The following is a 26,785-nucleotide window of genomic DNA, read 5'->3' as shown; positions in this document are numbered from 1 at the left end:
TTTGCTATTTTTGTGTGGTGTCTGTGGACGGAGCAGTTGTCTCTGCAAATCCGCAAATCCACACAAAGTCTAGGGTTGAGTTATTGTAGGATTCGGGGAAGCTCCTTCTCTCATCTCTCTCTCCTGTGGTGCCCAGTGTGATTGGCACTTCTCTTGTTGTGGTCAGGTCTAGTGTGCTCAGCAGAGGGGAAGAGCGAGATTTTATTTTGCAGTTACTTGTGACTATGGCATCTAATGTAGATGAGTTCATTTGCGTTCCATCAAAGGAACTGTTAGAATTATGTAATAAAGAACAGCTGTTTAAGATCGCTGAACACTATCAGGTTGAAATTGGTGATAAATGTCTAAAAAATATTGAAGGCCAAACTGATGGAGAGGGTTATACTCGTAGTTACCACTGGGGCAGCCTCTGCCAAGGACTCACCACCTCCCCAGCTATCTCCCCGTTTTACGACATTGCTCCGACTATTAGCCCTAGTCGTCTTTCTTTTGAACCGCAGAAAGAACTGCTTCTGTTAGTTAGAGCATGATTGCATATTGTTTTACGCTAAAGCATGATCGTGTTAAGCATGAAAAGAAATTGGAATTTAAACAGGAATTGGAGCACGCTAAAATCAAGCTGCAACAAGAGCGGTTAGACTTGGTTAGGGATGGAAAGCTCTCGGGGGAGAGTTTGTTTAAGGAAGATGACCCTGATTTACCTAGGGGTCGCTCCTCTCTCGGTCGGGCCCCAGACACATTTGATATTGTTGGAAACTTACGGCTGTTGACAAAATTGTATGAGAAAGACCCTGAGATGTTGTTTGAGCACGTTGCTGAAGCTAGGAGTTGGCCTGATTCTGATCGCTCTTTAATGTTGCAGTGTGTGTTGACTGGTAAAGGGCAGGAAGCATATTCAGCTCCAACAGTGCCAGTCATGCTAAGGTTAAAATGGCTGTGTTACAGAGTTATGAATAGGTTCCTGAGGCTTACCGCCAACAATTTAAAACTTTAAAAGGGCTGATAAACAGACTCATGTTGAGTTTGTGCGAGAGTTATCTTCACAGTTTAATCGCTGGTGTTCCGCATCTCATAACTGCTCTTTCCAGGGGCTGTGTGATCTGTGCTAGCGCAATTTAAGGATCCAATCCCTGATTGGATAGCCACGTACATTAACGATTGAAGACTGAAGACTCTCTGAAGCTGTGGTTTTTGACGGACGAGTATGTTTTGACTCACAAAAGTGGCTTTGCAGAATCCTGTATTTGGACTGAGCGTTTGAAGAAATTTGGGCCTCGCCCATGGAGACACAGGTGTTTCTGCGTTCATCAAAACCTGTCACACCTGTCAATTAATGGGTGAACCTAATCAAGCTAGTACGCTGCTACCGCTGTTTCCTATTCCCGTAGTCAGCCTCACTCTAAGAATGGTAGTAGTTACCTGTTCACTGTGATGTGTCAGACCACTAGGTTTCCTGCTGCCTATCCCCTCCGGTCTATCACGACTAAGTCTGTGCTAAAAGCTTTGACTCAGTTTATCTCGCTGTTTGGAATCCCTAAGGTTATTCAGAGTGACCAAGGTTCTAATTTCACCTCTAATCTGTTTGGTTCTCCAACAACTCCATTTTAAACACAATTTTGCTAGCACTTATAGTGCACAGAGTCAAGGAGCCCTGAAATGGTTCCATCAATCACTTAAGTCTTTGTTGAGAGCTTATTGTACAGAGATAAGGATTGGGAGGAGGGGTTGCCGTGGTTACTGTTACCCACCAGGTAGGTTTCACAGGAGAGCACAGGTTTCAGTCCAAATTACCTAGTGTTCGGACATAGTGTGCATGGGTTTCTAGCAGTGCTCCAGAATGACTGGAAGTCTCCCAAGCCACCTCAGTCCCTATTATCTTATGTCTGTGATTTCCAGCTATGCCTGTACGGTGCTGGTGAGATGCTGAAGAAAAGCTGTCAACTTCACAGGGGAGGATGAACAAATATTTTATCGGCGAGCTGAGCCTCGTCACTTTAGTCCAGGTGACCAGGTTCTTGCTCTGCTGCCAATTGTTGGTTCTCCTTTTAATAAAACACAATATTGACGAAGTGGAAGCTGACCCCATCCGTCAGCTGTTCTATAGAGTCTGTTCAGAGAAACTGAGTTGTCTGGATGCTGAGGTCAGGTACATGCTGGAGAGTGATATTGCAGAGCCTTCTTTCTACAGCTGGCCTTTGTGTATCTTGGTCAGTAAACCGGATGGGACAAACAGATTTTGTACGGACTACCGTAAGGTAAACCGTGTCACTAAGCCAGATTAATTTCCTCTTCCTTTGGATGGAGGACTGTGTTGATCAGGTCGGAGCAGCGAAGTTTGTGAGCAAGTTTGAGCTGTTAATGGGCTATTGACAGGTGTCACTGATGCGTGGGGCATGCAAAATATCTGCCTTTATTACACCCTCCACTCTGTACCGGTTATGAGTTTCAGCCTGCTTAACAGCACCTGCCACTTTTCAGTGCCTTATGAATAGGGTTGTCTCATGCAGATTTATGCAGATACTGGTGGACACGTTTTCTCATGTGCGTTGTTCCTGAGTGTTGTGACGTATGCATGTCGTTCACGTGACCGGCCACTGTTTATTTTGTGTATTGTTGTCCTGTCATCTGTTCCCTGCTGTCCTCATTTGATGTATTTCCTCTTCAAGGTTGCTTCCTGTCAGCAAAGGTTTCTGAGGTCTGGGGAGGACGAGGTTGGTTGGGGTAGTGGGGCAGCTTAAATACAAACATTCTGCCCTGGTGAATATATACATTTTTGGGGGTTTTATTGGTGTGGTGTTCTGGGGTCCAACAGGACAATGACACCAAGCACACAGCCAAGACAAAGCAGGAGTGGCTTCGGGACAAGTCTCTGAATGTCCTTGAGTGGCCCAGCAAGAGCCCGGACTTGAACCCGATCGAACATCTCTGGAGAGACCTGAAAATAGATGTGCAGCAACGCTCCCCATCCAAACTGACAGAATGGGAGAAACTCTCAAAATACAGGTGTGCCAAGCATGTAGCGTCAAACTTGTGACGACCCTCCCACTCGGTCTGCCAAATTCTTTCTCTCTGCTCTTGTTTTCCTTAATAAGATGTCGGTGTTAGGGTCGTCATCAAAATGGGACACACCTGGGCTCGGGTGTGTCCCGGGGATAAATACCCCTTTCCCCCATACATCAAGGAGACTCTGTCCACACAGACACTGCTTTTTGTTATGGCATTTTGCAGCTTTGTGTTTATTTGTTTTGGCACCTCTTAACACCCCTCATTATCACCATCTACGCACGCATCCACTCACTTACAGTTGTCGTGTCTTTGGCTATGCCGGATTAAGTGATATGACATGCTATTCTATAAAATCCTTTCTCTGTAATTAATATTACCTGATTGAGCAAATCATGTAAATGTAATTAACTAGAAAGTCGGGGCACCACAAAATAATATTTATAGAGCACTTATCTTCCGAATAAACTCTTAAAGACCTAGTAATATTTGACATCAATAGCAGTCAATATTAATCGTCACCTTATTTCAGTCTCATCTGAAAGTTGTAAATTCTTGGTTATCTTCACGAACCCTGGCTAACAAGTTGAATCAGCAATACAAAATTGGGTTTAATTATTTATTTACTAAATACCTAACTAATCACACAGAATTACATATACACAGAATGAATCGTACCTTGATTACAACTTATGTCATAAAGGAAAACGTCCCTAGCGGACGGAACCGATATGGCGGCTGGTTACATAAAGAAAAGGGGGCTGGGTTTGAGTGAAAGAGCTGAAGACTGAAGAACAAAGGGAGAAGCGATGTCTCTATCGGGCCATAGGCAGCTACTCTATCGTAAATACAGAATCTTATGCATTCTAAATTACCGCCCATTTGGAAAAGGGAAATGCAATAAATATTTACTCTGAACTGTGCTTCAATAGGTTGGTGGTAGATGGAAGGCCGTGTTGCCCAACAGAGTCCTTTGAAGAGTGTCTCTGGTGGTGAACGGTATATGTTGTCGTCGTTGTGTGGTAGATGGGATACTCTGTCCGTCCTTTCCTAGCCCGGGTTTACAGCGGCCGCTGCTAACTCAACGGCTAGGAGGTATCACTTCTGTAGCGAAGTTCAAAGTTCATACCATTCGCAACCAAAGCTCACGCTGAGTTTGGCTTCGTTCTGTAGTTATTATCTGAATCATTCTGACATCGGACTGTCGTCCTAATGTACCCTGAACAGAAGGTTACATTTTCGTCAAGGGCTTATATAGTGGAGGGAGAAGGGTGTGTTTCATAATTTATAACCCATGTCTCTTCACAGGGGCGGGCCACTGATTGAGCAGAGCCCTAACCTTATGAAAACCCAAATCTCTCATTTGGAAGCTAAAATTACATTTAATCTTTTCACAAATGATTGTATATTTAAACATTTGAATTGCACAACAATTGCATGTGAATCTGATAACTATAATGTGTAGAATTTCCCAGATACAGTTTATGTTGTCCTGTCATCAGTCATAATGTCTCAGATGACAACCGAACTGACATCATATTCATTAAGTATCAACGCATATTTTCAACTGGTTCTATTATCGAAATACGGTTCATTTCCCTCCACTTGTTTGATGTTCCCAGACTCTCTATGTTTAACAAAGGCTATTCAAGAGTCCCTCTGTAGAGTCAAGAGAGAGGGAAGGGAGAAAGGTATTTATGGGGGGGGTCTTAAACCTTACACACAGGCCAACGTCATGACATGACAGTTGCAGTCCCAGCTCCTGGATCAACCATACTCCCCAATGGCCTTTGTGTATCTTGGTCAGTAAACCGGATGGGACAAACAGATTTTGTACGGACTACTGTAAGGTAAACCGTGTCACTAAGCCAGATTGTGCTATACAGTTTGTGCCTTTTCAGTACACTACTGACTACACACACCATTGTTACTTGTTTATAGGTTACTTTATTTTATTTTTTATTTTTTTTTAAATAAATTTGCAAACATTTCTAAACCTGTTTTTGCTTTGTCATTATTGGGTATTGTGTGTAGATTGAGGGGAAACAAAACAATGTAATCCATTTCAGAATAAGGCTATAACGTAACAAAATGTGGAAAAAGTCAAGGGTTTGAATAATTTCCGAATGCACTATAGCTTAGAGCAGGGTTCCCCAGCTGGTGGCCCGCAGGTGATTATTTACATTTTTTTGTTGGACATAAAATACTGTAAAAACACCAGAAAATCGTCCCCAAGTGATTTTAATTGGGGGAATCTGTTCCCAAGTATTCCCGCATAATAGAGAAATGTGTGATTGTATACAAATGTAAGCAAGGTTTCAAATTGTTTTATTCAACTATGATCTGTTTGGCTACTTTCGGTCAATTTGCAGTTTACAAATTATTTGTAATTATGTTCCGGACCCCTGAACAACCACTCAAGAAAAAAATCATCCCAAGGCTGAATTTAGTTGATCTCTGCCCTAATGCCTTGCAGTTTAGTGGTTGATATTGTATACAGGCTACAATAGGAGCGTGCTGCTGTGCTATACAGTTTGTGCCTTTTAGAGTGATCCCTGTTACTCTAGGATTGTTGCATTATTCATCCATCCACAGTTATCTACTGGTCAGAGCTCTCTCTCTTCTTATAAATATACCATGCTTACTGCATCTACAATGAGATGATGAAGATCGACCAGCATGTTATGGAGCATTATGAGACCTGTATCTTGTTTGTTTACATAATAAAGATACATCAACGCATTTTGTCCATTTCTTTGATTGAACTTTCGTTTTGGATTAAGCCACATGACCCACGTTTATAAATAGCATTACTCTATAACGAGAGATTTAAAGCTTTGTTGTTCCCATAACTGATCATGCCAGCTCAATTTTTGAATTTAAATGCTTTATTGGCATGCCAAAAAAATGCATTTGTATTGCCACTATCTTTAAGTTCTTGAATATTTAGTTAGTCATGCCAGCTCTCTAACCCCAGTATCTCAGCTCCTCCTCATTGTTTAGAGATTCTGTTTCCCCTCCCCCTTTTACTGGGTGTTAATACCTGTGTTGTCCCTAGTAGCAGTAGAGTGAGTTCTAGGTTAGAGGCGGAGCCAGAGTACTGTACTTGTACTAACCACAGCAGACACAGCACCCGGAGGAAGCAGAGCATTTATGTGGCTTCTTATTGGAACACTATCCCACAGGTGGGGTTTCGCAGGCTCCAGGGAGGGAGAGGAGGAGGAAGAGAGAGTTCAGTCAGTCACTACTGGGTGGAGGAGTGTGCAGGCAGGTTGCAGGTCTAAGAATAGAGTTTTTGGACTAGGTTTCAGCTAAGCTTACCATGTTTTGGACTGAGCTCAAAGGTGACATGACCCCCTCTGTCTCTCTGGCCACTGGCATCCCACTCCTGCAGATTCCGAGAACAAGCGTTCTCTCTCTCTGAACGACTTCCTGTTTGTGGTCAGACACTCAATTGAAGAGGAGGAAGAGGAAGAGGGGAGAGAGCCCCCTCTGTTCAGCAGCAGCCTCCATTGCCGTACCACCCTCAGGGAACGGCCACCGCCAGCGGAATGTCAGGGGAGGGTAACCATGGTAACCAGAAGGCCCAGTGCAATGGAGTAAAGAAGCACAGGTAGGATCACGCTCTACTTAATGTGATGTAACGGCTTGTTTCCCACGTGGTTTCCAGCTTGGTTTTCTTGTCTCCTTTCTTCTCCAGTGTGTGTAATAGCAAGGATTGTATCCGTGTTTGGCTCAATTCCATTACTTTTAGTTGATCGTTATATTTCATTTCAAAAGTGTGTTTTTATCACGTGTGACATTTTGTAGGAAATTACTTTGTAGAAAAGACTCACCAGTCACAATGTTGTTACTGCTATGTCAATAATGTCATTATAATGTATAATATTTGATCACTTAGCATAAGTCTTTGATGACTGTTGTGGTGCTCAGAATAGACTGCCAGCAGCTCTACAGTATAGTATGTAATGTGATACCCCAGTCTGTCTGTCTTTCTGTTCCAGTGTTTTTTGTTTGAGCACCCAAGCCCCATAGACGGGTTTCTCTTGTTTTTCCATCCACAGTTATGTCATTCGGATTCAGCAGACTTCGTACACTGGGTCAGAGCAGAAAGCTTTTCGAATATTGGCCAACCTACTTTCTTTACGTGGATGAGGATGGTGGCATGCCCTTTCTCTTAATCCAACAATTGAACAGTGAATAATTTACTTGCAAGTACTTGCCAGCTTAGAGAAACAAAGACCATGAGGAAAGGGGTGTGTGTGTGTGTGTGTGTGTGTGTGTGTGTGTGTGTGTGTGTGTGTGTGTGTGTGTGTGTGTGTGTGTGTGTGTGTGTGTGTGTGTGTGTGCATGCACCTTTATGTATATTGAAAGAGATTGATGAGAAGCTTGTTTATACATTATACATCCTGTCAGACCCTTGTTTGTGTCTTTGGCTGTGTGTGGATACAGTACATTCGGAAAGTATTCTGGCCTCTTGACTTTTTCCACATTTTGTAGCGTTACAACCTTATTCAAAAATGAATAAATATTTTTTTCCCTCATCATCCTACTCACAATACTCCATAATGACAGAGTGAAAACTGATTTTTTGCATTTATTGCAAATGTATTAAATAATTTTAAAAACATGACTTATTTACATAAGTATTCAGACCCTTTGCTATGAGACTCGAAATTGAGCTCAGGTGCATCCTATTTCCATTGATCATCCATGAGATGTTTCTAAAACTTTGTTGGAGTTCACCTGTGGTAAATTCAATTGATTGGACACGATTTGGAAAGGCACACACCTGTCTATATAAGGTCCAACAGTTGACAGTGCATGTCAGAGCAAAAACCAAGCCATGAGGTGGAAGAAATTGTCCCGCAGAGCTCAGAGACAACAGGATTGTGTCGAGGCACAGATCTGGGGAAGGGTACCAGAACATGTCTGCAGCATTGAAGGTCCCAAGAACACAGTGGCCTCCATCATTCTTAAACGGAAGAAGTTTGGAACCACCAAGACACTTCCTAGAGCTGGCCGCCTGGCCAAACTGAGCAATCGGGTGCCTTGGTCAGGGAGGTGACCAAGAATCTAATGTTCACGCTGACAGAGCTCCAGAGTTCATCTGTGGAGATGGGAGACCCTTCCAGATGTACAACCATCTCTGCAGCACTCCACCAATCAGGCCTTTATTGTAGAGAGGCCAGACAGAAGCACTCCTCAGTAAAAGGGACATCACAGCCTGCTTGGAGTTTGCCTAAAGGCACCTGAAAGACTCTCAAACCATGAGAAACAAGATTCTCTGGTCTGATGAAACCAAGAGTGAACTCTTTGGTCTGAATGCCAAGCATAATGTCTGGAGTAAACCTGGCACCATGCCTATGGTTAAGCATGGTGGTGGTATCATCATGCTGTGGGGATGTTTTTAAGTGACGGGGACTGGGAGACTAGTCAGGTTTGAGGGAAAGATGAACGAAGCAAAGTACAGAGAGATCCGTGATGAAACCCTGCTCCAGAGCACTCAGGACCTCAGACTGGGGCGAAGGTTCACCTTCCAACAGGACAACGACCCTAAGCACACAGCCAAGACAACGCAGGAGTGGCTTGGGACAAATCTCTGAATGTCCTTGAGTGGCCCAGCCAGAGCACAGACTTGAACCTGATCGAACATCTCTGGAGTGACCTGAAAATAGCTGTGCAGCAACACTCCCCATCCAACCTGACAGAGCTTGAGAGGATCCTTGGAGAAGAATTGGAGAAACTCCCCAAATACTGGTGTGCCAAGCTTGTTGCATCATACCTGTGACGACCCTCCCCCTGTGATGAATTATTTTCTTGTTTCCTTAATAAGATGTCGGTGGGCGGAGCTGTTAGGGTCATCAGCAAAATTGGACACACCTGGGCTCGGGTGTGTCCTGGGGATAAATACACCTTTCCCCCATACATTAAGGTGACTTTCTCCACACAGACACACTGTTGGTTTTTTTGTGGCATTTTGGGGCTTCTTTTTTTGTTTGTTTGTTTTTGGCACTACTCAACACCCCTCAATATCACCATCTATGCACGCATCAACTCACTTACACTACTGACGACACACACTATTGTGACTTGTACATTGGTTACTTTTTTTGCTTTGTCACCCTCTTTGTTACGGGCTAAGAGACGATTTGTAACAAGTGGGGGCAGGTCTGGAATATAAGTTTGGTTCAGAGACATTTTGGCATGTAGTATTTTGTTGCATTATGATGGGTTAATGCTAATTGGGATGCGCTTTGGTTGGTATTCACTGACTAGTCTTGTTTTTATTTAACTTTTATTTAAACAGGGAGTCACATTGAGATTAAAATCTCTTTTACCAGAGCCCTGTACACATTACAAGAAAAACTGAATATTAAAACAACGTACACGTGTATAAAACAATAAAAAAATATATATATATTAATAGACATTTAATAAAAGCAATCACATTCAACTACATAGAGGCCCCCAATCAATCATTTAAACTACCTGAGAAACACCAGCACATCTAACTGCAGTGAACTTTGCAGATTGTTCCACAAATTAGGGGCATAAAAGCAAAAAGCAGATTTTCCCAAATCTGTGGAGACTAGAGGGATCTCTAGTGTTATCCATTCCTGTGAACGGGATTGGTATCTTAATTAATGATGTTACATATAGAGGGAGTTTCTGTAAGATTGCTTGATAAATAAAAGAGAATGCAGCTTTCTTCTTACAGACATAGAGGTCCATCCCACATTTCATACAGACTACAATGATGAGTCCTAAAATTGTCCCTGGTGATTAAATGTATTGCTGAATGGTAGACTGCGTGCAAGGATTTTAAAACAGGTTGCCGCATTCATGTCAACAATATCACCAAAATCTAATACAGGGAGAAGCTTTGTTCAAACAATCTTTCTCCTATTTTTAATACTAAGGCATGATTTTATTTCAATATAAAAAACAATCTTGGATCTTAGCTTCTTAGTCAGATTTTTTATATGTATTACAAAGAATAACTTGTCATCAATCCAGACACCCAGGTACTTATACTGAGAAAGAAGCTCAATTTGGGCTCAATTTATAGCGCAGATATGCAGATCCTCAGGGTCAACATTATGTGACCTAGAGAACAGCATGAGCTTGGTCTTACTTGTATTTAACACTCATTTAAGATCTGTAAGTGATTTCTGAATTGAATCAAATTCATGCTGAAGTTCACGAATGGTCTGCTGCACTGAGGTGGAACAGGAATACAGAACTGCATAGAGATGAATGTTACAAGTATTAACAGTGTTTCCTATGTCATTAATATGCGAAGTAAACAATAATGGACCCAAAATTGAACCCTGAAGAACTCCTTTTTGAATCCCAGCCAGAGCCCGGACATGAACCCGATCGAACATCTCTGGAGAGACCTGAAAATAGCTGTGCAGTGACGCTCCCAATCCATTCTGACAGAGCTTGAGAGGATCTGCAGAGAAGAATGGGAGAAAAAAATCCCTAAATACAGGTGTGCCAAGCTTGTGCGTCATACCCATGAAGACTCGAGGCTGTAAGCTCTGCAAAAGGTGCTTCAACAAAGTACTGAGTAAAGGGTCTGAATAATTATTTAAATGGGATATTTCATTATTATTATTTTTTTGCTCAGATCTTTTTTTTAAATAACCGTTTTTTTGCGTTATCATTATTGTGTATTTTGAGTAGATTAAGAAAAATGTTCTACCATACTGTAGTATGTTAAGGAGACCTAGTTTTTAATTTGATACCTCCATTTGTAATCACTTTTGTGATCTTCTGTGGCCCACAAGCGTACGATAAATCCTTGATTATGCGAAAAGGCATATTTAGGTTTGATTTGATTGGACAGGAAATGTAAAACATAGCTATGGGAAGTGAATGACGCTTTAGACTGAGTGTACGTAGTTACAGGAGGAGTCAGTTCATTCAGCCTAATATGTTATGCTGTGTTGTCTAGCCGACAGAAGTACTGCTCCGCCATGCTCCACTGGCCTGCTCATTCCGCTATTGATAAGAGAGAGGGTTAAGATTTATCCCTACGGCCCTCCTCTTTCCATCTCTCCTCAATCTCCCTCTCTCCTCCTCTCCCTCCTTCTCTCAATTGCCTGTTGCGTCTGTTTAGTTGGAGCGTCAGTATTCATTGTATGTAGCTGCTTCTCTGCTCCTCTCTGAGCAAACACACCGTCTGACTCATACATACACACACACTAGTGATGCTCGGGTTGACTCATAACCCGCAGCCCGGGGCACGTGGGTTTAGGTCATGAAATACAGTGTGGATGAAGGGCCGGTGTGTGGCGGTCGTGTTGAATAAAGAGAAAACAATACATGAAAAAATCCATAAATGTATCATTCTTGTGCATCTATAGGCAACATTGAGGTTTTTCTTTCATTATTTTGAGGCTGGCATACTAATAGCCTACACACCAAACGCTTTTGGGAACGAGTAGAGAAAGTTAACATTGATCGACTGAGGCAAAAAGGACAATGTCGGAATTTAATTCAATAAAATAAAAAGCTGTGAAATGGAGAGTTGAAAATAAAGAAAAAGGAGGGCCAGAACTCATGTTTGGGAAAGATTTGGTGAAGTGGTAAAAGAGGATGATAGCAGTGCCGGCTATGTTGTGTGTGATGATTATGAGGTGCTATAACAATTTGACAGCCACACGACGTGGTCTTCAAATAGCCCTATGGCACGTCAAGGAAACTGTAGCATACAGTTCAGATGGGTTAAATGGAAACTGAAATCTGGACACTCACTATAGGTCTATAACCTCTCACATAGTCTTAATATTATTTCTGCAGAATTAAGCATTTCTTGCAGTAAAATTATACATCAAATATAAATTTTGACTCTGAAAAATGGGATTTCTTTCAGCATCTTGAGAGAATGCGAATGTGTAGTTAGGGACTGTCTGGAGAGGTGCTATTTTTTTAGCATCATAAAAGCAGAGAGTATTTCAGCCTCCTAAAATATGCATCCAAGTTGAACTGAAATCTTATCAGAAAAATGTTGGCTTGTTTTCACAGCGTTCTATTTTGAGTAATTGCATCTTCTCCCCTGTCCCTAAACGTATTTGCTCTGCGAAAGAAGTGGACATGACAGAAATCTTTACTGATGTCAACTAGATTGAAGCATTCAATCTATAATTTATGACATTATTCTCATAAGCAAGGGTTTATTTAGTCTTCTATGGCAACATATAATGACATAAGAGAAGCTGCATGTATCTAATTATAGACAAGTTGACTAACAAATAGACTACCAATATGTCGGAAATTATAAGCAGAAACATATCTAAATGAGGCAAAAAATAAATCCTGCACCCCAAGGCAAAAAATAGTTAGGCCGTCTCTGTAGTCTACATCACATTTTCTATATTGTCGGGTGTGGGCTTCAAATTTTCACATCTAGTCGGGCCATTGCAAATGGGTTATTAGCAATTGCGTGCGGGTGAACAAACAGCTGACCCGTGCACCACTAATTCATACATACACACACACACACACACACACAGGAACACACGCACACTCTCCCATTTAATCATGGTTATTGCACGAGGCTTGACCGCAGCAGCTACAGTTAGCTCGTTAGCTGTCGGGTGTCAGGTAACTCTGTTTCCTAATGGCAAGGCAAGACGAGGCAACTCAGTTTCCAAATAGTACGTCAAGCCCTCGCTGATATTCCAGATAAGGTTAATGTAATACAGCTGTTTGCATAACTAAATGGTGACCAATTTCATTTTAGAAACATTCCAAAATGTTAAAAGTCCTGAAGACACAATGTTAAAGACCGTAGTTGTATATACTAAACATGGTTCTCCATGAACAAAGTCGAGAACATCACATAAAACCAGGGACACGAGCTTAAATGCAAATGCACATACTTAAAAAGTGGAGTCACACCTCACCAACAACAACAAGATACTGTACCACTATCTGATAAATGTGATAGCCTGGAGTGTTGCTAAAATGTAGGAGGAAGAGCCTGTGACTTACAGTAGCTACATCTAGGCCTCGTGGAAGTATGCCACTGTAAGAGACTCTGGCTTAAACCCCTCATCAATTACTCTGTCACCATCGTCCTTGTTTGTATTCTCCTGACACTGTCTCCTAGCCTGGTCCCAAATCTGTTTGTGCTGTTTGGCGTGACAATGACCATAGGAGTTAACTATAGTAGTTGGTAAGACAGCACAAACAGATCTGGGACCAGGCTAAGACACAGGGTCAGGAGAATACAAACAAGGACTGTGTCTGATCCAGTGAGAGTACTACATTTAGATTTGACCGTTTCTGTTCTATCCCACAGAACGTCTTTACCAGCGCCCATGTTCTCCAGGAATGATGTCAGCATCTGGAGCATCCTGAAGAAATGCATTGGCATGGTGAGAATTCACACTCATTATGTATTTAAAGAAAAGTACAGTACAGTGTTGGCACACCCCAAAAAGCACCAGAGCTGGATACAAATGTATCAGGCTGGGCAAAGAAATAAAGGGATGTTTGTTCACTCTTTCCTGTTCCCCCCAGAAAAGTTTAAATCAAACAGTGAGCGAACATGCCTTTCTCTCTGCCAAGAATTCAAACACAAACAAACAGGATTTCCAGGACTGAGTTTGAGAAACCCTGCTGTAAAATACTCTGGCCGTCAGTAGTGGTCTGTAGGGATCCTAATACCCTCTCTCCACTTCCTGGATAAAATTTGATTAGATCTACAGTCTACACTTCCTATAAATCCACCAATTAAAAGACTGATTCCCACCGAATCCTGTGTTGTGTCCCAAATGGCAACACTTCCCTATGTAGTGCAATACTTTGACCTATGGGCCCTGGTAAAATGTAATGCACTTCATAGGAAATAGGGTGCCATTTGGGACACAGCTCTGGTGTAGAGGAAGATGTCACCATTGGCAATGGAGAAACTACCTTGACTATGTTTGTCCTATATATGGGGCTTAATGAGTTAGATCCATGGCACTCTATTATTTTAGCCCAGGGTTCCTGCTGAAATGTGGGCCTTTAATGACACTCCAGAGACCAGTCAGTACTGGTGTCAAACAGTGTTCCAGGCTGGGGTCTAGACTATAGCTTTTTGCTGATGTTATTTCACACCTCTCATCGAAACACCATTATGTGTGCTTTACAGGGAATTTCATTCTGTTGGACCAGTAACTGAAGTTTGAATCCCTGAGCAAACTAGGTAAAATGTATCAATCAGCAATGCACTTAACCCTAATTGCTCCAGAGTCGCCATCAATAATGGCACTTTCCGAGGGTGTCGCACTCCCCCTTTTGCCTTTAGAATAGCCTCAATTTGTTGGGACATGAACTCTACTGTACAAGGTAGGTGTCAAAAGCATTCCACTGGGATGCTGGGCCATGTTGACTCCAAGGGATCATAGCTTTCACCTGGATTTACCTGGTCAGTCTATGTCATGGAAAGAGCAGGTGTTGCTAAAGTTTTGTACATTCAGTGTATATTTGTCTGTGTGGGCTGTGAATGAACTTCATTGCTTGTGTGTTTCCTTACCCCTGTCTTTGACTCTTCGGCTCCTCTCTTCTGTCCCCAACCAGGAGCTGTCTAAGATAGCAATGCCGGTGATCTTAAACGAGCCCCTTAGTTTCCTGCAGCGGCTCACAGAGTACATGGAGCACACGTACCTCATCCACCAAGCGAACACCACCACAGATTCCATGGAGAGGATGAAGGTAGCGAGCACCCATTATCATCATCCTCTTAGATAGACACACGAGTCTTCACTCATAATTACAGCCATAGTACCTACTATTTTTGCTGTGCTCATCTATAACCACTAACATTACACATTTCTGTTCATCTGTGATGGTTTCAGTGTGTTGCAGCGTTTGCTGTGTCTGCTGTAGCTTCACAGTGGGAGAGGACGGGAAAACCCTTCAACCCACTACTGGGAGAAACCTATGAGCTCATCAGGTTTGACCTTAGGTTGACTTTTCTGTATTTGTTGTGAGTTGGTCTGGTACCACTAGTCGTACTAGTTTGTGACTCAAGACGTCTTCAAAATACCTCTCATCAAAATACATCTCAACATGTCAGATGTCTGAAGACATTTGAAGATAGAAGGTGATGGCTAAGTATGTACCATTAACCTCCTCCCTCCTGTTCCTTCAGAGAGGACCTAGGGTTCAGGTGGATGTCGGAGCAGGTTAGCCACCACCCCCCCGTCAGCGCCTTCCATGCTGAGGGCCTGCAGGAGGACTTCCTGTTCCACGGCTCCATTTACCCCAAACTCAAGTTCTGGGGCAAGAGTGTGGAGGCGGAGCCTAAAGGCATCATCAGCCTGGAGCTACCCAAGTGAGTCTGGAGCTGAGATTCCCTCCACAGTGTACATGTAGTGTTCCCTCAATGAGGATTTGTCTTGGAGTGTTCTCGAATTGGCCTTTATCTCCCAGTAAAGCTAGTAACAAATCTATTCTGGGAGTTTTTTCTGAAGGCTGGATGAAATTAAATAATTGAAGCTTAAAGGACATTTGTAATCTCCCTGGAGTAGTTTGGTATGAGTTGGCATCTCTAAGTGGAAGTGGTTTGGTGAGAGATTATCTACTGCTATGACATGTTCTCTGTCTCTGCAGATACAACGAAGCATACACCTGGACAAACCCCACCTGTTGTGTCCACAACATCATCGTGGGCCAGTTGTGGATCGAGCAGTACGGCAATGTGGAGGTGATCAACCACAAGTAAGGGAGACTACCTTGCCGTGTGTGTGCAGTAGTGTGGATCCACATTTGTTTCCAGTTGATTGAGCAGTGTAACAGAACTGGGACAGATACTTGCCATTACAAAGGAGATAGACTGAGCAGCTACATGGTAGTTGTTTGAAAGCATTGTCTCACAGTAGGAAATAGTGAACGAGAATATGAAAACAAAGCCTTGTCTTTCTGTGACAGGACCGGAGAGAGATGCAGCCTGATATTCAAACCATGTGGCCTCTTTGGCAAAGAGCTGCACAAAGTGGAGGGCTACATTCTAGATAAAAGGTATTGTGGCTTTTCTTTTCTTACGAATTGAAGGTTTTTTGTATTGCATTGCTGGCCAAGTCTCCCTGGTAAAAAGGTATCCTAACCTGAAATGGGACTCCCTGGATAAATAAAGGTTAAAGCTGCAATATGTAGCTTTTTGGGTGACCCAACCAAATACACATAGCACTGTCAGTTATAGATATGTCATTCTCATTGAAAGCAAATCTAAGAAGCACTATATCTCTTCTATGTGCTGTATTTCTATACTTCCCATTCTTAAGGTTCATTTTTGCGTCTTTTACTTTCGGTTTTGTACACCAGCTTTAGCTGAATTTTAGCAACCAGGAAATGCGATTTCTGCATATTGCACCTTTTTTAAAATAAATGTTACAACCTGATTCTTTCCGGATTGTGTTCCTCACTGATGGGACATCTAATTACCAAAGAAAAGGCTACAACACATTTTGAGGCTCCCTGTGACGCTTGTGTGTGCAGCAAAAAGAAGCTCTGTGCCATCTACGGTAAATGGACCGAGTGCTTATACACTGTGGACGCTGACACTTTTGATGCTCATAAGAAATCTGACAAGAAGAACTCAGAGGAGAAGAAAAGCAACATGCAGGTACAGTATGATGTGCACTAATCAGAAACGCACCATATCAAAAACAAGGAAGTGCCTCGAGCCCCATTGGGGTGATTATGTAACTATTATAATCTTTGAATTATTTTCCTTATCTGCTACGTGAAATAAGCTATATACTATACCTTATGTCAGTCCAGTGCTGTTCAGTACTATTCATAGATTCAGATGATAAATGGAAATAAATATTACTCAATAAGCCACTAAGGGTGACATTTTCGTGGTCCAAACACCATGGTAGCATTCCCCTGCTCAGACATTGCATGCATCAACCAATGGTTGTGTGTCACGTCATCGACGGTGCCATCGGGCACCAGATTGCAATAAAATGTGATTTAGCAGATACTTAAAATACCTTTCCATAAACCTCCTTGTAATCTGGCAGTGTGATTTCATTTCAAACTTTTATTGAACAATGTGTGTTATAGGCAGGTGAATATTTGATTAGAGTTTAGTAAACTGAGCAATACATAAATAGTAAATTCTTAATAGCGCACATTGTTGAAGAAACATTTCAAATTAAATCATGCTGCTAGATTACAATGAGGTTTATGGTAAATTTGGCACTTAACACATTGCTTTCACACCATGAAAATGTTGCCTGAAATGGATCCTTTTGCTCCATGCTCATGAATGAGTGGTATTTAAGCAACCTTTAAACTAGTTTTGGAGTGAAAACCCTTGATATGACCCAATAAGTAGCTATTGTAAGCCATTCCTGTTTGAAGGTTGTGTGTGTGTCTGTCCCTCCAGACTAGTGTAGACGAGGAGCCAGAGGAGATGCCCCTGCCTGACGGAGACACGGTCCAGGTCATCCCAGGAAGTGAGCTGATCTGGAGGATAGCCCCCCGACCAGACAACTCTGCAGAGGTGAGAGGGGAGGAGCGGCAGGGGGTGAGAGATAATGGGACAAGAGGAGTCCTGGGGGATAGCCCCCCAGCCAGACAACTCTGCAGAGGTGAGAGGGGAGGAGCGGCAAGGGGTGAGAGCTAATGGGACAAGAGCAGTTCTGGGGGATAGCCCCCCGACCAGACAACTCTGCAGAGGTGAGAGGGGAGGAGCGGCAGGGGGTGAGAGATAATGGGACAAGAGGAGTCCTGGGGGATAGCCCCCCAGCCAGACAACTCTGCAGAGGTGAGAGGGGAGGAGCGGCAGGGGGTGAGAGATAATGGGACAAGAGCAGTTCTGGGGGATAGCCCCCCGACCAGACAACTCTGCAGAGGTGAGAGGGGAGGAGCGGCAGGGGGTGAGAGATAATGGGACAAGAGCAGTTCTGGGATATAGCCCCCCGACCAGACAACTGAAAGGATCACAGGCATAATAGAGTACTGTATTAGGAGGATTACTAAGAAGCAGAAATCTAGGATGTACTGATGATATTTTACCCTTCTTGACTGATTCAACTGGTTGTCAGTTTGACTCAGTTATTGATTTGTTGAATCCACTCTCTCTCTCTCTCTCTCTCTCTCTCGCTCTCTCGTAGTTCTATGCTTTCTCCACATTTGCCATGCAGCTGAATGAGCTGGAGGAAGGCATGAAGGGTGTCCTACCCCCCACAGACTGTCGACTCAGGCCTGACATCAGACACATGGAAAAAGGAGACATAGGTATGGTGGTAAAGTTATATAGGGCATTGTGTTGTTGTGAATGATCAAAGCATTGTGTCCACATCTGGTGTTCAGACATTTATATTTTGATATGTTAAAATATTTCTCAGACTCGGCAAGTGCAGAGAAGAAGAGGGTAGAGGAGAAACAAAGACTGTCCCGGAAAAATCGCTCCAAATCAACCGAGGAATGGAAAACAAGGTGAGGGATTGGGTCCTCTTCACCTCCTGGAACCTTTGCTTCTGCTGTGCAAAAGTCTCATTGGATGTATGTTAACACTATGCTAGGCCTGCTTTGCTAATTATCCCACATTTGTGTCATAATGTGCTGTGTGTTTTGCTCTCCCCCGTGTTGTCATTGTGAAGGAACCCAGCTCTTGGCCCCAGGTTTGGCTCTGCTTGTCTGCTGTGTCTTTTGGTTGTTGTTGTGGTTCACTGTTTGAATGCTGCACTACACTGCCTCCCTCAGGACAGCTTTAGAATGGCAGCAAATGCATTGATTGAAACAACACATCATGCGTCTGCACAACCTGAATGTAGTTGACTCCTGAAAAGTACGGTGCCTTCAGAATGTATTCACACACTCCTTGACTTTTTCCACATTTTGTTGTTACACCCTGAATTTAAAATGCATTAAATAAATATTTGGTGTCACTGGCCTACACACAATACCCCATAATGTCATTGGAATTATGTTTTTAGAATTTTTTACAAATTAATTAAAAATGAAAAGCTCAAATGTCTTCAGTCAAAAAATATTCAACCCCTTTGTTATTGCAAGCCTAAATAAGTTCAGGAGTAAAGAATTGCTTAACAAGTCACATAAGTTGCATGGACTCACTTTGTGTGCAATAATAGTGTTTAACATGATTTTTGAATGACTACTTCATCCCCACACATCCCCACAATTATTTTTAAGGTCCCTCAGTCGAGCAGTGAATTTCAAACCCAGATTCAACCAGAAAGACCAGGGAGGTTTTCCAATGCCTTGCAAAGGGTAAAAAAAAAGACATTGACTATCCCTTTGAGAATGTTGAAGTTATTAATTACACTTTAGATGGTGTATCAATAAACACAGTCACTGTCCTTCCTAACTCGGTTGCCAGAAATAAAGGAAACCACCAGGGGATTTCACCATGAGACCAATAAAATAGTTAAGAGTTTAATGGATGTGATAGGAGAAAACAGAGGATAGATCAACAACATTGTAGTTACTCCACAATACTAAGCTAAATGACAGAGTTAAAAGAAGAAAACCTGTACAGAATAAAAATATTCCAAAACATGCATCCTTTTTGCATAAAGTCACTAAAGTCAAACTGCAAAAAAATGTGACAAAGTAATTAACTTTATGTCCTGAATACAAAGCGTTATGTTTGGGGAAAATCCAACATACCACTGAATTACCGTCATGTTATGGGTATGCTTGTCATCGGAAAGGACTAGGGAGTTTTTTAGGATAAAAAATAATGGAATAGAGCTAAGCACGGAGAAGAATGGAATAGAGCTAAGTACGGGCAAAAACCCAGAGGAAAACCTGCTTCAGTCTGCTATCCAACAGACACTGGAAGATAAATTCACCTTTCAGCAGGACTATAACCTAAAAGACAAGGCCAAATATATACTGAGTATATCAAACATTAGGAAAACCTTCCTATTGAGTTGTATCTTTCACCTGGATTCACCTGGTCAGTCTATGTCATGGAAAAAGCAGGTGTTCTTAATGTTCTGTATACTCAGTGTACACTGGAGTCACTTACCATAACATTGAATGTTCCTGAGTGGCCTAGTTACAATTTTGAATTAAGTTGGCTTAAATCTGTTGCAAGACTGAAAAATGGCTGTCTAGCAATGTTCAACAACCAACTTGACAGAACTTTTTTTTAAATTTAAAGAATAATGTGCAAATATTGTACAATCCAGGTGTGCAAAGCTCTTAGAGACTTACCCCGAAAGATTCACAGCTGTAATCGCTGCCAAAGGTGATTTATTGACTATGGGCAGTGTTGTAGCACTTGACCGACCACTTATTGAATGTCTCGGTATTGGATACATTTGTACTCGGTCTCGGACAGTGAGGACTCATAATTTCTTCCCGAGACTAGCGGAGTAAAAAACTCATAATTATATCAGCTTCCATTCATTCAGCCCATTAAACCGCTTCACCAGGCCAAATATATACACTCCTTTCTTGAAACATTATCTTAACAGCCTTTATACTGTATCTATTACAGACATGTTTGCGCAGTGGCGAACCTATAGGCCTTCAGTGTGTGACAGATTCGTACAGTGGCGAACCTATAGGCCTTCAGTGTGTGACAGATTCGTACAGTGGCGAACCTATAGGCCTTCAGTGTGTGACAGGTTAGTACAGTGGTGAACCTATAGGTCTTCAGTGTGTGACAGGTTAGTACAGTGGTGAACCTACAGGCCTTCAGTGTGTGACAGGTTCGTAATTCTGAAAGGACAGCAACCGTAATACCAGCGCACTCCTGTAGGGGAGTGCACTATTTATAGAACACGAAGGGCCAGTGGTGTCGTGGTGCCTTAGTATACGTTATATCCAAACATTTTAATAATGTATGAAAACATGACCATATCTAAGTGGTCGCTTGTCATAAAAAAGTGTCATTCGTCCTGGGGGTGTATGTGAACAGATTTGAATTAGATTTCATGTTGCTAAAATGCTGTCAATTCCACTTTAAATGCAACAATGTTTGGAATTTTGGAAGAGATGGCTAACAACAGCAAGTGTGCTGCTATAAAAAAAAAACATCAGATGATGATCATTTGAAACTTAACTTCTTGTTGAAAGTTATTCTTGAAAAGGGAGAAGCTAACAAATTAGCAACATCCTCTTTGATAACACCTGCTACAGCCGCTGCAAACTAGGCAACAACAATAACTAGCTACAGTAGCTAGACCGTAGGAAAACTACTGCGCGCTATTGCACAGTGACCTATTGGCCTTCAAGAAGGCAGATGTTTCCATACATTTCTGTAAAAACAATCCCATCCATTAAGTCAAAATGTGATTCCACTATCACTCCAAAATGTTGCCCTTATACAATTGAATGGCAGATGCCTTTATCTAGCTTTTAGTGGCCTAGCCAATGGCTGATTTTAGCTAGTGTCGGTTCACCTAGGGGTCATGAAAAGGGTTGTACCAAAATGTTTGATGCATTAGAAAAATTGATTATGCTTATGTTTTATTAATAGAAGGGGAGGGGTTATAAGACCCCCTTTTAGACTACTGATTAACAATATATACATATATTCATTGTAGAAGTTTAGTATTGTTCTACATTTGTATTTTAGTTTTCTCTCTCTCTCTTTCTGCCTCATTATAAAGAGGCCTCTCTTAGAAATGTGTGACTTAGACAGAACTCTGCAGGGGAGTGAAGGAGATAAGACTAGGTAAACATTCCACAATAAATCAACTTTGGGGGAAGGGGACATTTACTGCTAAGTGTTTAGCTAACAATAAAGGCCCTGTTTATACAGCTTTGTAGGCATGGTTAGGTCCCAGGAGTAGAGGATGATGACGTAGGCAGTGACATCATCAGGGCGCGACTTAGGGTTTAATAAAACCACTGGAGACCTTTTGGTGGGGGCAGAACTTACTCAGAAACATTCATGATATGTTCCTGTTTGTCAACTTCTGTCTGCAATTGTATTAATAAAGGTTTTTGAATGATTTAATTAAAGATATTGTCATAATGCTAATTTCACCAATGAGTAGCTGATTGATAAGGAAACGAGGAAACGAACCCTAACACTAGCTAGATTTCCCTCCCCAAAGACAAGTGAAGAAAAATCATGATTGGATCTTTTTTCTCTTCGGTGTTAAACCTTTCCAACAAAAACCGAAGAGATTAAATCAGAACATAATTGAAAATAATATAATTATTATAATTATTATTTTATAAATGCTTCTCTGAAGGCATAGATGGCCCATTGTTCCCCACTGTGTTTGGTTAGTAATAATTTGTAGTGGCTCTATTTTCCCGCAGCATGCATTTTTTTCACTATTCTTAATGTCTTAAGAATCAATGTGTTGTTTTGAAATATGAACACACAAATACTGGACATTTTGAAATCTTATGGTGGTGATTTGACAAAATTACAATCATGGTCTGGAATTGCGCTTGCATTTTTTTGGTCTCGGTCTTGAGGTCTTGACTCTGTCTCTGAACCCTTCTCCCCCTCCCGGTCCTCGGTCTTGACTCGGTCTCACCTGAAAAAAAAACTCTAGACCACCTTTATTCCACACACAGCGACACATACAAAGCTCTCCCTCGCCCTCCATTTGGCGAATCTGACCATACTTCTATCCTCCTAATTCCTGCTTACAAGCAAAAACTAAAGCAGGAAGTACCAGTGACTCGCTCAATACGGAAGTGGTCAGATGACGCAGATGCTATGCTACAAGACTGTTTTGCTAGCACTGACTGGAATATGTTCCGGGATTCATCCAATGGCATTGAGGAGTATACCACCTGTCACCGGCTTCATCAATAAGTGCATTGACGACGTCACCCCCACAGTGACCGTACATACATATCCCAACCAGAAGCCATGGATTACAGGCAACATCCGCACTGAGCTAAGGGTTAGAGCTAACGCTCTAATCCGGACGTTTACAAGAAATCCCGCTATGCCCTCCAATGAACCATCAAACAGGCAAAGCGTCAATACAGAACTAAGATTGAATCCTACTACACTGGCTCTGATGCTCGTCGGATGTGGCAGAGCTTGAAAACTATTACGGACTACAAAGGGAAACCCAGCCGCGAGCTGCCCAGTGACGCGAGCCTACCAGACCAGCTAAATGCCTTTTACGTTCGCTTCGAGGCAAGCAACACTGAGAGCCCCAGCTGTTTCATATGACGTGTGATCACGCTCTCTGTAGCCGATGTGAGCAAGACCTTTAAACAGGTAAACATTCACAAAGCCGCGGGGCCAGACGGATTACCAGGACGTGTACTTCAAGCATGTCTTCACTGACATTTTCAACTTCTCCCTGCCCGAGTCTGTAATACCTACATGTTTCAAACAGACCGCCATAGTCCCTGTGCCCAAAAAGCAAAGGTAACCTGCCTAAATAATTACCACCCCGTAGCACACATGTCAGTAGCCATGAAGTGCTTTGAAAGGCTGGTCATGGCTCACATCAACACCATCCTGCCGGAAACCCTAGACCCACTCCAATTCGCATACTGTCCCAACAAATCCATAGATGACTCAATCGCACTGCCCTTTCCAACCTGGACAAAACAAACACCTATGTGAGAATGCTGTTCATTGACTACAGCTCAGTGTTCAACACCATAATAACCACAAAGCTCATCACTAAACTAAGGACCCTGGGACTAAACACCTGCCTCTGCAGCTGGATCCTGGAGTTCCTGACGGGCCGCCCCTAGGTAGTAAGGGTAGGCAACAACACATCTACCACACTGATCCTCAACACTAGAACCCCTCAGGTGTGCATGCCTAGTTCCCTGCTGTACTCCCTGTTCATCCACGACTGCGTGGCCAAGCACGACTCCAACACCATCATTAAGTTTTCTGACAACACAACAGTGGTAGGCCTGATCACAGACAATAATGAGACAGCCTATAGGGAGGAGGTCAGACACCTGGCAGTGTGGTGCCAGGACAACAACCTCTCATTCAATATTGAGGAAGACAACAGAGCTGATTGTGGACTATAGGAAAAGGAAAGCCGAAAAGGCCCCCATTAAAATCGAAGGGGCTGAAGTGGAGTGGGTTGAGAGTTTCAAGTCCCTTGGTGTCCATATCACCAACGAACTATCATGGTCCAAACACACCAAGACAGTTGTGAAAAGGGCACGATAACACCTTTTCCCCCTCAGGAGACTGATGAAAAGATGTGGCAATGGTACCCAGATCCTCAAAAAGTTCTACAGCTGCACCATCGAGAGCATCCTGACCGGTTGCATCACCACCTGGTATAACAACTGCTCGGCATCTTACCGTAAGGCGCAACAGAGGGAAGTGTGTACAGCCCAGTACATCATTGGGGCAAAGCTTCCTGACATCCAGGACCTATATACTAGGTGGTATGAGGAAGGCCCAAAACATTTTCAAAGACTACAGTCACCCCAGTCATAGACTGTTCTCTCTCTGCTACCGCACTGCAAGCGTTACCGGAGTGCCAAGTCTAGGAACAAAAGGCTCCTTCACAGCTTTTACCCCCAAGCCATAGGACGGCTGAACAATTAATCAAATGGCCACCCGGACAATTTACATTGACCCCCAACCCCCATTGTTTTTACACTGCTGCTACTCACTGTTTATTATCTATGCATAGTCACTTTACAAATTTCCTCGGCTAACCTGTATCCCCACACATTGACACGGTACCGGTACCCCCTGTATATAGCCTCATTATTGTTATGTCATTTTCTTGTTACAATTTTTTTATTATCTATGCATAGTCACTTTACAAATTTCCTCGGCTAACCTGTATCCCCACACATTGACACGGTACCGGTACCCCCTGTATATAGCCTCATTATTGTTAAGTCATTTTCTTGTTACAATTTTTTTTAAACTTTAGTTTATTTAGGAAATATTTTCTTAACTCTATTTCTTGAACTGCATTGTTGGTTAAGGACTTGTAAGTAAGCGTTTCACGGTAAGGTCTATTGTATTCGGCACATGTGACAAATACGATTTGATTTGGTTTAAATCCCACCATCAGGAGTTGACTACTGCATATTACGAAGTTTGTTGGTGTGGGTTTGTATTTGTCACAATCATCATGTAAAACACTCATGCATGTGCCTGGACACTCATGCCTGTGCCTGGACACTCATGTCTGTGCCTGGACACTCTGTTGTAGTTTGTCTGACTTGGTTCCTCTTGTTGCTCCCATATAGGTGGTTCCACCAGGGCACCAACCCCCACAACAAAGCTCAGGACTGGCTCTACTCCAACAGCTACTGGGACCGGAACTACTCCCTGCTGCCTGATATATACTGACCTACAGGACACACACCACACACACAACTCTATCTGTACACACCTCGTCTTAACTCTCTCTGCATTTTTTTATATTCTGACACTGGAGCTTTGGCATTTTTCTCAGAGGGTTCATTGAAGGGGGAGAAAGTTAATCCTAGTCAGGTCATGCGGTCAGGAAAAATGTGTTATGATATAGATGATGTCAACATAGGCAAGGTCAAGGGAGAGTTCTGGCTTTAATAATTTCAAAGCCTGCTCTGAACCTGCTATAGTCCTTTGCATGGGTAAGGATGATGCTGGGAATTGAATGACCGTAAAGGCAACAACCATTCATTAGTCCCTAAACATATCTCCTATGTCTCACTCAAAGCACAATTGTGAAGCCCTCATGAGTCAATAAGCGATGGTCATCGACCAGTGTGTATAGAATTAAACTATAGGGTGTAACCTGCCAGTCATTTTAACAATGGGAGTGTTTTGAATGGAGTGGATTGAATGTGACACACCTCTTGATGTGTCTCTAGTATCTCTCACCAAAACGCTTGTGAGATTTATGTCCATTTGAATGTGTTGTGCTCAGTTCTGTTACTTACAAATGTGTGTAGCTGCAGTATCAATTTAAGGAAAATAGAGCTTTCAAATAGTGTGTGAAATAGACTTGTTCCAAGTTCCTGCAGTCCTTGCTATATGCTAACAAACTAAACTGTCATTATAACACACTGTATCACAGCTGCTCGGACCTCAGCAACTATGGCTAAGGACATAAATGTCTGTACATATTATTTGATAGAGCTCTTCTATTCTTCTGAGCTGTAATACAATGTAGTACTTGAGGAATTTAGGATACTATGAATAGAGGGGAATAGCTGTACTGTACTTAGAATTATGGCTCTTGCTTCCATAACACTTGAGAACTTAGTTTGACCACTTGGCTCTATATGAATATATTTTTACGTGTGCAAAAGTTTCCTCTAAAGTAAAAATGTAAATCTGAGAGGTACATGTAACTGTTTTAACTACCCCTAACACACTGAATGCAAATACAGTACAAGCACAATGTTGACTATGCAAGCATTAGCTGCACTACACCCACAGACACACAGTAAGCCTATGTCCCAAATGGCAAACTATTTCCTACATAGCGCACTACTTTTGACCTGAGCCCTATTGGGGAAAAGGGCGCAATTTGGGATACACACAGCCACTGTTCAACTCACTCATCCACTGCATAACATTCCTCTCCTTGGTTGTGAATAGCTGCTGTTGTAACCTCGGTAAAGCGGTAGTTTAGGTTTGATTATCAGCACAGTAGACTGGACCTAGCACACCCTGTGAATGCAGTTTTAGCTAGAGGCTACTCTCACTTTGTGTTTAGCACATTACAGAATCAAGATTGTTTCTATTGTTGCTAAATAAAAGCTTCATGTTACCTTTGTTTGTGTCCTGTTTCTCTTATTTCCACCACCCTATCTGTATTTCCCTGAAGCATTACGTAAATTGTGGATTGAATTCCCCTCATAATACTAACATTCCTCCGGG

General features: G+C 42.4%; 1 protein-coding gene across 3 annotated transcripts in view; it reads left to right on the top strand.

Moving 5' to 3' along the window:
- Positions 1–26,680, top strand: part of LOC112260557 (oxysterol-binding protein-related protein 1) — a 45,519-nt gene extending 18,839 nt beyond the window's left edge. The window contains exons 1-13 of one of the 3 annotated variants that reach the window (XM_024435761.2): positions 6,069–6,188; positions 6,398–6,616; positions 13,319–13,394; positions 14,584–14,718; positions 14,862–14,959; positions 15,158–15,340; positions 15,619–15,726; positions 15,937–16,026; positions 16,504–16,630; positions 17,402–17,518; positions 18,132–18,255; positions 18,366–18,456; positions 25,162–26,680. In XM_024435761.2, coding sequence (XP_024291529.1) covers positions 6,555–6,616; positions 13,319–13,394; positions 14,584–14,718; positions 14,862–14,959; positions 15,158–15,340; positions 15,619–15,726; positions 15,937–16,026; positions 16,504–16,630; positions 17,402–17,518; positions 18,132–18,255; positions 18,366–18,456; positions 25,162–25,264 — 1,314 coding nt within the window. In that variant the 5' untranslated portion in view covers positions 6,069–6,188; positions 6,398–6,554 and the 3' untranslated portion in view covers positions 25,265–26,680. Of the gene's footprint in view, positions 1–6,068; positions 6,617–13,318; positions 13,395–14,583; positions 14,719–14,861; positions 14,960–15,157; positions 15,341–15,618; positions 15,727–15,936; positions 16,027–16,503; positions 16,631–17,401; positions 17,519–18,131; positions 18,256–18,365; positions 18,457–25,161 lie in introns of those variants that run through there. The other 2 variants (XM_024435760.2, XM_042328820.1) reach the window with 2 other exon arrangements.
- The last annotated feature ends 105 nt before the right edge of the window (positions 26,681–26,785 follow it).

Source organism: Oncorhynchus tshawytscha, linkage group LG10 (genome assembly GCF_018296145.1).
Source record: "Oncorhynchus tshawytscha isolate Ot180627B linkage group LG10, Otsh_v2.0, whole genome shotgun sequence".
NCBI lineage: Eukaryota > Metazoa > Chordata > Actinopteri > Salmoniformes > Salmonidae > Oncorhynchus > Oncorhynchus tshawytscha.
Note: the sequence above shows the minus strand (reverse complement) of the source record. Positions and strands in the feature narration are given on the sequence as shown.